The sequence below is a fragment of the Syzygium oleosum genome, unplaced genomic scaffold (assembly GCF_021117445.2).
Source record: "Syzygium oleosum isolate NSW1041296 unplaced genomic scaffold, Sole_v2.1 Sole_v2.19, whole genome shotgun sequence".
Taxonomy (NCBI): Eukaryota; Viridiplantae; Streptophyta; class Magnoliopsida; order Myrtales; family Myrtaceae; genus Syzygium; species Syzygium oleosum.
This window is the reverse complement of record NW_026607503.1, coordinates 3,593,385-3,604,261: the sequence shown is the minus strand read 5'-3', so window position 1 is coordinate 3,604,261 and position 10,877 is coordinate 3,593,385. Positions and strand designations below refer to the sequence as shown.

At 43.9% G+C, this 10,877-nt stretch overlaps 1 protein-coding gene across 1 annotated transcript; it reads left to right on the top strand.

The window, feature by feature from the left end:
• The first annotated feature begins 210 nt into the window (after positions 1-210).
• Positions 211-1,899, top strand: LOC115663354 (UPF0481 protein At3g47200-like). The gene is made up of 2 exons (XM_030585360.2): positions 211-872; positions 1,149-1,899. Exons 1-2 carry the CDS (start codon positions 285-287, stop codon positions 1,845-1,847), a joined length of 1,287 nt encoding a protein of 428 aa, XP_030441220.1. The 5' UTR covers positions 211-284; the 3' UTR covers positions 1,848-1,899.
• The last annotated feature ends 8,978 nt before the right edge of the window (positions 1,900-10,877 follow it).

The window sequence follows — 10,877 nt, the reverse complement described above, 5'->3', positions numbered from 1 at the left end:
GAGTGATCCTGCGTGGGAAAGAGGAGGAATATATGCGATGCCCGCGCCATTCAATTAGATAATATTCCTTATTGAATTTATTCGAAAGCTACTTAAATTACGTATTATATTTTCTTATCTGGCTGGTATTAACCCTTTAATTATCTTGCCTAATCAGCCCGGATTAACAGCTCTTCTGGCTTACCCCCCTGCTCCCTATAAATTCACCTCCTCTCACTCCTTTCAGCCTTAAAAAAAAAAAAAAAAAGGACATAAGACACTCCAGATCAGAAACTTGCGGAACCATGCCTCGGCACTCGAACGAGACCGACTGGATCGTCCAAGTCAACGAGAGCCTCGAGCCCATGCCCTCCGACGATCAACAACACTGGGGGAAGCGGTCCATCTACAAGGTCCCCGGCCGCAGCACCAACCTCAACCGCAAGACCTACCGGCCTCTGGCTGTCTCCTTCGGCCCCTACCACTACGGCCAAAAACACCTCTATCCCATGGAGGAACACAAGCACCGCGCGCTCCTCCACTTCGTCAGGCGGTCCAGGAAGCCCCCTGAACGCTTCCTCGAGTCCCTGAGGGAGGTGGAAGAAGACCTCATGGCAAGCTACGAGGCACTGGCCCCGGAGTGGAAGGAGGGCAGCGGTAAGGGCATCGCGAGCAAGTTCCTGCAGCTGATGATCACTGATGGCTGCTTCATGCTCGAGATCCTTAGGACCACAACCGAGGAGGTGAACGGCTACGCGTCCAACGACCCCATCTTCAGCAAACACGGTCAGCACTACGCACTTCCGGACATTAAGCGGGACATGCTGCTGCTGGAGAATCAGCTGCCGATGCTAGTGCTGGAACGGCTGGTCGCCGTCTGTGGTGACATGAAGGTTCGTTCCTTAGATTTCGCTCCATCGTAAGAGAGGTTTCTTACACGCATGTAAACCGCCATACTATGTTCACAGTACATCTTGGCGATCTCAGAGGAATCAAATCTAATGCTCCAAGCGTTTTGGATGCACGGTTTGAGATCAACCGACAAAACATTATTAGATCTATGACCACTATCGGAAACTTCTTTTTTTACCTTTTACTCGAGGACAATCCTTACGAGTTACGACAGCAGGAGGAAGAGAAAATGCACTGACTTTACTCCAACAATGCAGGAGGACAATTACATCAACAGGCTCATCCTCAATTTCTACTTCCCCAGCGCGAACAATCCAACGATGGGAAAATGCCTGCACGTCCTGGACGTCTACAGGAAGAGTATGCTGATGGACACCAAGAAGAAGGACAAGGGTAAGAACGACGACAGCGACAAGCTAATCCGGCCAGCCACCGAGCTCCATGAGCACGGGGTCCAGTTTGAAGTAAGCGACAACACCAGCCTCAATGACGTCTCCTTTGCCAGCGGAGTCCTGAGGCTTCCCAAGTTTCCGGTGGACGATGACACTGAGTCCATATTCCTCGACCTCATCGCGTTCGAGCGCTCCCACGTCGGGGCTGGGAACGAGGTCACGTCCTACATCTGCTTCATGGACGACATCATCGACAAGGGGCGGGACGTCGCATTGCTCCGCTCCAAGGGCATCATCCAGAATTTCATGGAGAGTGATGAGGCGGCAGCCAAGCTGTTCAACTCGCTGGCCAAGGACGTGAAGCTCGACCCCGACAGCAGCCTCCGTGACGTGATGAACGAGGTCAAAGAGTACTTCAAGAAGAGGAGGCACATGTGGTGGGCCAATCTCATGCACACCTACTTCAGGAATCCTTGGGTTATATTGTCTCTCATCGCGGCCGTCGTCCTCTTCGGGCTCACTGCAATTCAGACCGTATATGCCGTGCTCAGCTACAAAAAATGAATCCTCCCTTTGCCTCTCTCTGTACAATATTTTTTTCTTCTCCATTTTTTGGGTTTTCTCCTAATGGCTTGTGATTGTTAAATACTCTCTCTAGAATTGTCTACAATACTCTCTCTCTCTCTCTCAATGGTTGGTGACTTTTGTGGCAGAAAAACGCTTGGGAAGTAGTTAATGTTTGTAATAAAAGAAGAGTCCACGTTTAAGCTCTATGAGAAGACTTTCTTGTACTATGTCGGTCATTGGAGGACCAACCAAATAGTGGGTGGGTACCCAAGTGATGCCACATCAGCAAAAAAAAGCCCTGCCACGTGTCTCTCGCGGGCCCAACTGTCAGAAAAAACTCTCTCTCCATTGCGGTTTCTTCTCGGCCATGGCCATTAGCTCAAGTTCGACCTCCCGTCCATGGCTGCTGCAAGTTTTCAAATCAAATGTCCGCGGCCACGAGACTTTGGGTCTAATTGCCGTAGCCGCAAGCTCGAAGCTCCATCTACACGGCTTCTGTGAGCTTCAGCATGAGCATCCATGGCCGCGAGTCGTTGCAACTCGGGCCGCCATGGCCGCCAGCTCAACAGATGGCAGCCATGGTCAAACGGTTATGCTCGAGCTCGCGTTCTATGCTCAAACCCGAGCTCTGCGGCTATGGCGACGACGAGACTCCGGATTAAGTATCCTTGACCATAAGTCTCTAGATCTAGCGGCTATCGACGGGATTCGAAACTCGAGCGACCATGACTAGCCATGGCCGCGAGCTTGAAGCTCGAACATGCTCGCAACCGCGAGATTGAGCTATGTGGCTATGGAGGCCGAGATGTTGGGCTCAAGCTCAAGATCCATGGCCATGGTGGCGGCAAAAAAGAGAGAAAAAAAGCAAGTGCAGAAGAGAGAGGCGAGGAGAAAGAGCAGAAGAGAGTGTTTTTTCTGGCAGGTGGGCCCGCGAGGCACACGTGACGCACGAAGAATGGACTTATTTTTTTACTGACTTGGTATCGCTTGGGGTACCTAATATTTTCTCGCTTTTAGGAACAACCCCAATATAGATGATAGATAGCTATTTCGCGAATTATCCGGACAAAGTTTCGAGCCAAAAGTTGTAACCGTGAACATATATTATAGGAATTTTCGTTGCCAATACTCTGTGAATTTGATGTACGCTTAATCGACATGCATGTATAGTCCTTAAAAAGTAGGCCAATCGAGGATCTCGAAATGCCATAGAATCAAATCAATTTGATGTTTATCAATCAATGACGGACGATTGAGCACCAAATCAATTGGATCATCTGCTCTTGTTCATATTTTACACGAAATGTTACCGTCGTATTCTATGAGCACAATTGATTTTGAAATCAATAATTTATGCATCAGGTTGGGTATAGGTTCATAGAGCCGGTGCATTATTCAAATACAACAATTTATGGCAAAAAAAATTGCTAACATGAATTTCGGGTGGGGCCGAGTATGAATCAGGTACATGTTGGATCGAATATAAGTCATTAAATTTGTAATGTATAAAAATTGATCTTAACGAGTTAAATGAGTTAATTTAGATCGAATCCGACTCAGCCGTTTGACGGGCTTATGTATAATTCACTTTTTGTGCATGAGGTAGAGAGAAGAAGTGTTTAAGCATGTTTCATGGTAGCCGTAGGAAATGAATTGCATGCACGCGAAGCGCGACATCCTGTGACTGTGTACGAGCGTTTGGATTTGATAAACCTCACAAGTGTCTGCTTAAATCTGCAAGGTCGTTTCAATTGAATACAAGTAATGCTGATTAAGGTATGAACTCGCATATTTGATATTTGATGTGACACTAGATTTATAATAGTATTTTTCTTCATTTTATTTGGTAATAATTTTTACCTCGTCTATTTAGGATATGTCAAATTTTTATTTGAGGTGTCACTTTTAGTACTCGATACCCTTTTCCTGTTTATACAACACTTGTACGGAAAAAAATGCACAATGAAAAATAATCCGGTAATATCTATGCATAATTAGCTCATGACAATTATATAACTTCTCATAAATTAACTTATGATGGAACACAAGATGGTTTGCAATCATTGATTGTGAAATTCAAAAATCTCCACCTGGTTTGGTATGGAGAGAAATTAGTTTAAGCAAAAAGATATATTTTAACTCAAATTAAAAAAAAAGAAGCAAAGTCAGGTTTCTAAGTTCAACTAAATATTAATGCGAGTTTATTTTTTTTAGCTTCAGATCACCTAAGCATAATTGACTGCGAGCATTTATGAGCTCCAATCAGAGCTCTCTTAAAAGATGTGTCCATGTACGAGACTCGACCCGAATTGCCTGAAGCGGATCAGAATTCTTGACCGAAAACCTATTGGGGATCTATCCAAACTCTTCCGAAACTCTTCAACATCGAATAAAAGTCGTCCTCATCGTGCAGTGAACCACTCTCTCTACCTTACAGTAAATTTGTGCAGCATATCATTCTCTATGGTGATGCTTGTGTGTACACTGGAAAAAAAACAAAGACATTTGCATAGCAAGTGACGCAATAAACTACTATTTCTGGTTGTCTTTTATGGTTTTTTATTTGGGATAAGCGCGTTGCCTGGTAGACTTTCGCTGTTCTAAAAGTTTCTCTACAGAGCCGAAAGTTATGCTGCGAAGGTTCCCAGGAAAATGACTCACCTTTGCGAAATATACCCTCTCAGTTGTGGCCAAAGCTAGAGCTCTGTCGACCGACCGACCGAACCGTAGAATCAGCAGCAAAGCTCGATGAGGACCTTCGAAAAAGCCCCGAAAACCGGCATATGTCACGGCGCAGCTTTCTCGGAGAAGCATATGTGAGCACACATGTATGGAAGGAATTCAAATGGGTGGAAACAGAATGGAAACGGGGAGGGGTTTGCCTTCAAATGCACAGAAGCATACTCGACCCGACTTTTATCTTTTTTCTCAAAAGGAAATCACCTTATGTTCCAATGGCGATGTTCATGAGGTCTTAACTTTTTAAATTAAGTACCACATGCATCGATTCATTTGAGCTCGCTTCGTCTCATTCATCGGATCACGACGCAAATCCCGAGCAGACCCGTGTTTCACGGTCTTTCGAACGAAACGAGTTTCCATGTTCCGACCCCACATGAAAAGGAAATTTCGGCAGTTTGCTTACTGTACGTGCTCACATGTATTAAGCCGGAATCATGATGATCGTCACTTTCAGCCGCTCTTTTAGACCGTCGAACAACCCCAACCCCCCCCACCCCAGCTGTTTCAAGTTTTTGTGAACTCAAAACTCAAACGGCCACGCGAACGATTACTTTAACGATTTTTCTAACTCCAACCACACAGCTTGCAATCCTCGTCCCACGCGAAGCCCTGCGATGTCGTGTCGTATAGCTGTGGATCGTGTTGCTTTCCCTTTGGCCGACATGGTTAGCGACAGCTCACCATTGCTGTCCCGTCGATGGAGTCTGAGCTGTGGGGGCTGAGCTGTGGGGATTAACGAGCGTGATGAGCCTGAGCTGTGGGGGCGAGAAGACTAAGTAAAGAAGAAAAACATCGAGGCTCGTGCGGCAGATGCATTCGCTTTTGCAGCTCATTAGTACGGCTAAGGCAAAAAGGCTACGTGGGCTGATCTCTCTGTCTCTCTCGCTGTCTCGCGTGCTGTATAAACAATGGTTTGACCGAGCCACCGAGAGCATTCCGCGGACTGATCGCGTTCAGGTCTGCTGCGCGATTCGTGCGTGGCGGTGGCGGTGTGGATGGACGAGCCGAAGCGTGCGCCCCGTGCATGCGCGTTGGCGATGTGCGTGTGTGATGTGACGCTCCGTCGAAAACCAGAACTCTACAGGCGACCCCCTGTTTCCGAGAGATTTCTAAAGTGGTGGTGTGCGAGATGATCGCCTCGTTGTTGAAAAAACCTTACTTGTGCGAGATAAGATTCACTTTAAATTTTTATTTAAAAAAATAATGATATTTTAAATTTTTATTTAACATAAAATTCATTTTAGATCCAAAAAACTGAAAGCATTCTTATTTGAAATTTTCCATAAAAGAAAGGGGCAGTTGATTTGAGAACGTTACAAGTCTCGGTGGGCCCTCCTCCCACGTGTGCAAAGTCTACGAATCTTCGGGACAAAATTGTTGTTTATTCTCATTTCCTATTAGGAACAACCCCAATGTAGATGATAGATAACTCTTTCGCGAATTATCCGGACAAAGTTTCGAGCCAAAAGTTGTAACCGTGAACATATTATAGGAATTTTCGTTGCCAATACTCTGGGAATTTGATGTACGCCTAATCGACATGCATGTATACTCCTTAAAAAGTAGGCCAATCGAGGGTCTCGAAATGCCATAGAATTGAATCAATTTGATGTTTATCAATCAATGCCGAATGATTGGGCACCAATCAATCGGATCCTCTGTTCTTGTTCAGATTTTTCACACAATGTTACCGCCGTATTCTATGAGCACGATTGATTTTGAAATCAATAATTTATGCATCGGGCTGGGTATAGGTTCATAGAGCCGGCGCATTATTCAAATACAACAATTTATGGCGAAAAAAATTGCTAACACGGATTTCGGGTGGGGCCGAGTACATGTTGGATCGAATATAAGTTGTTAAAATTGTAATGTATAAAAATTGATCTTAACGAATTAAATGAGTCAATTTGGATCGGATCCGACTTAGCCATTTGATGGGCTTATGTATAAGTCACATTTTGTGCATGAGGTAAATAGAAAAAGTGTTTAAGAACGTTTCATGGCAGCCGTAGGAAGTGAATTGCATGCACGTGGAGCACAACATCTGGTGACCGTGTACGAGCATTTGGATTCAATAAACCTCACAAGTGTCTGGTTAAATCTAAAGGGTCATTTCAATTGAATACATGTAATGCTGATTGAGGTATGAACTCGCATATTTGATATCTGATGTGACACTAGATTTATAATAGTATTTTTCTTCATTTTATATGGTAATAATTTTTACCTCGTCTATTTGGGATATGTCCGATTTTTATTTGAGGTGTCACTTTTAGTACTCGACACCCTTTTCCTATTTATACAACGCTTGTATGGAAAAAAAAAAAAGGGAAAATTTCAATTTGGTACTTAAAGGGGTCATTTTCTCAAAAAAGGGTCCAAAATGGACAAAGTGTTAAATAAGGGCCTGAAGTGCCCAATCAGTCTCAAATAGGGCCCCGAAATGCCCAATTAGTCTCAATTAAGGGCCTGGGTTCGCCGGCCGGTCAAATGCTCACCGGCCGGCGAGTACGTCATTGTTCCGGCGGGGCAATTTCTTCTTTTATTTTTTTTCTCTTTTCCTTTTCTTCTTTTTTTTTTCTCTTTTCCCTCTTGGCTGGTGAGTATTTGACCGGCCGGCGAACCCAAGCCCTTAATTGAGACTAATTGGGCATTTCGGGCCCCTATTTGAGATTGATTGAGCACTTCAGGCCCTTATTTGACACTTTGTCCACTTTGGATCCCTTTTTAAGAAAATGACCCTATTTTGAGTACAAAATTGAAATTTTCCCAAAAAAAAATGCACAATGAAAAATAATCCGGTAATATTTATGCACAATTAGCTCATGACAATTATGTAACTTCTCATAAATTAACTTATGATGGAACACAAAGATGGGTTGCAATCATTGATTGTGAAATTCAAAAATCTCCACCTGGTTTGGTATGGAGAAAAATTAGTTTAAGCAAAAAGATATATTTTAACTCAAATTAAAAAAAAAGTAAAGTCAGGTTTCTAAGTTCAACTAATTATTAATACGAGTTTTGTTTTTTTAGCTTCAGATACCTAAGCGTAGGGGTGTCAATGGGTCGGGTCGGATTTTCATGATACCCGACCCGACCCGAAATAACGAATATGTGTGCTTGGCCCGACCCGAAACAAGACCCGAACATGATATAGCCACACAATCGGGTCGGTTCGGGTCATGTTCGGGTTGGGTCGGGTTCGTGTTTTGGAAAGAGGGGAGTATGAATTGGAGTCCGGGAGGATGAATTGCCTCAGGCTCTGCAGTGCATTAAGGCAAAGTATGAAGGATACACTCTTAAAGTTGGCGTGAAGTGGAGTGGAATGAAAGAAACAAATACATGAGGAATCTGATCCTCTTGAAAGTAGAGTCATTACCAGTGTTCTTTTTCCGGTGAGGATTTCCTTTGAATCCCTCACTCCAAGATGGTTGCAGGTTGATATCTACAGAGGTTGCTGAGCTGTGTCATAATCGGAGGATCCCTTGCCGATTTGGCCAGAAGGAACCGAAAAATCCTAGATTTGGAGATGTACATTGTTGCTGATCAGACATCAATTTTCATTGTTTGGAGACATCGATCTTTTCATTGTTTTGTTGGGGACATCTATAGAGGGCTTATAGATGATTCGTTCAGAATCGATGAGACATATGCAAAGAGAATCTGTATGAGGGATCGTTGTGGACTTGCTCCTTCCACATTTTGGAGCTTCGAACTATGAGATCGTTTTCTTATCGAGGGAAGAAAATTTAAGCATCATGAACACAAATCCTACGAAGCAAAGAGAAAAATTAACGACTGAAGCTAAGAACACACGCCTCCAAATGCCACTCAGTGTACGAGCTAGTGCATATATCGATTCAATTCCGTGATCAACAACCAAATCCTACCTAAAGAAAGGAGAAAAAAACAGGAACGGATAGGACGAACCAGATTGCGACGAGATTCAGCGAGCAGAGGCAACGGAGCAGATCACGACGACAAAGGCCGCGACGACGACGGAGAGGCGACGAAGCAGGGCGGACGAGCAGCCGCGAGAGCAGAATAGATCGGAGGCAGAGCGCCGACGAGCAGCACAAGACGGACGCGGAGAGCGAATGAGGCGAGGCAAAGAAGAGCGAGCGACCGACCGACGAGAAGATTGGAGCACGAGGAGGCAGAGACAGCCGGTGCTGGCGGCGACGGAGAGAGGCCCACGGCGGAGATGAGGGCGACGACGAGGAGAGGCGGTCAAGCTCGTCCATCATGATGGCGAGGTCATCGTCGATGCAGCGGGAGATGAGGGCGTCGAGGTCGGAGTCGGGGAGCTGGTACTTGAAGGCGAAGGGGGGCGCGACGGCGAGGGTGGGGGAGACGGGGGAGGCGGCTGTGGAGGCGCGGTCGACGGTGACGATGCGGGTCTCGCCGCCGTGGTAGAAGAGGGACTTGGAATGGGGGCGTGGGGCCACGCCTACGCTGTAGCTGCACATGAGGCGGAGCTTCAAGGAGGCGGAGGGTCGCGGCGGCGGCGGCTCCATCGCGGCGGAGAGAGACGCGAAAGAGAGATTGCAAAAGAGATCGCAGAAGAGGTGAGAGAGGGAGAGAGATGTGGAAGAGAGATGTAAGGGTTTCTTGTTTGAGTTTTCTTGTTTGGGTTGGGTTTGGGTACCCAAGCCTAATAGATCCAAATAATATCTAATTTTTTTTATTGTTACCCAAATAAGTTGAGATCCAACCCGACCTAATAAGAAAATTTCATGTTCGGATCAGATCGATTCGTGTTTCGATTCGAGTATTGTGTTTGATTTTGACACCCTTACCTAAGCGTGGTTGACTGCGAGCATTTATGAGCTTCAATCAGAGCTCTCTTAAAAGATGTGTCCATGTACGAGACTCGACCCGAATTGAATGAAGCGGATCAGAATTCTTGACCGAATACCTGTTGGCAATAGCTTTTATCTTTTTTCTTAAAAGATGTGTCCATATTCGGTATTATTTTCTACCTGTCCTTTTTATTATTCCTGTTTCTCCGTCAAGTACTCTCTTGAGAGAGTGCTTGACGGAGAAGAAGAAATAATAAAAGCTTTCTGCCCGTCCTCAATAAAATGGACGAAGATGGCTTCCTAAAAGCTTAAAAAAATTCATGGGGAAAGAGGAATAATAAAAAGGACGGGCAGAAAATAAAAACGAAAATATTTAATAATTGAAAAATGATAATTTTTCATGTATATATAAAATATATATTTAATATATAATGTATCCTAATGTGTCGAAATTTTTTATTTTTTGAAAAATGATATGTCGGCATGTCATGTCGTGTCGTATTGCATGTTGTTATCGGTGTCAGTGCAACATAGGCTACGAGGAGAAATTATTATCCGAACTCGAGTACAACAGCAGAAGCAATGGATGCCTTTAGTCAAGTACTTTTGTTTTTGTCCTTCCGCAGAGCCTTCAATCGTTTATGAAAGAAAATTGAACGTGGTGTACGGGCAACAAGGACTCGAAATGAGTCATCAATATTCGTAATTAGAACTTGAGGCTTAAGATGGATGTCATGTAATATATCTCAAAGAGTGAATAATAATGCTTGGTATAAAAAGTTAAGGAATGTATCAGTTGGGGCATTTTAAAAATGAGTATGAAGTCAAACTCATGTTAGGGTTGGACCAAAAAAAAAAGAGTCATGCTAGGGATACTAAAACTGATATGAAAAATTGATTCCCGAAATAATGTATTAATGTGATTGGTTTAGGGAATTAGTCATTTTTCATGAGATATTTGTGTTTAATGTTTACTATTTATAGCAATTATAATGGATCCAAGTTCTTTCCGATTGGAGCTCATAAAAGCTCGTGGCCGATTATGCTTATGTGATTGAAATAAAAAAATAAAGAAAGAGAGGAAAGGAAAAGCCCACACTAAAAAACGTCCTCAAGTAAGAAATTTGGAATATTCCAAACATACGAGGTAAAAATTACCATCAAGTGAAATAAATAAAAATTACTATTTTAAATCTAGTGTCACCCCGTATGTGCTAACTCCATATCCATACGGACATTATATGTACTCAATTCATACGAGCTTTTTTAATTTTAGGCAGACACTCGAAAGATTCGTTGAACTCAAAGGCTCATCCATCGTCGGGAGATCACGTGAATCGTGGGCACGCAATTCGATTCCTTCGGTTTTCGTGAGACATGCTCAAACAACTTTTTCTCTTTACCCTAGGCACAAAAAGTGACTCACATACTTTATCCCCTCTTCCTATATATATAGATTCGCCTCTTCTCTGACTCC

Coding starts and splice junctions, on each gene's coding strand:
- LOC115663354 (XM_030585360.2), top strand. CDS start 285: ATGCCTCGGCACTCGAACGAGACCGACTGGATCGTCCAAGTCAACGAG. Junction 873..1,148: donor CCGTCTGTGGTGACATGAAG/GTTCGTTCCTTA, acceptor CCAACAATGCAG/GAGGACAATTACATCAACAG.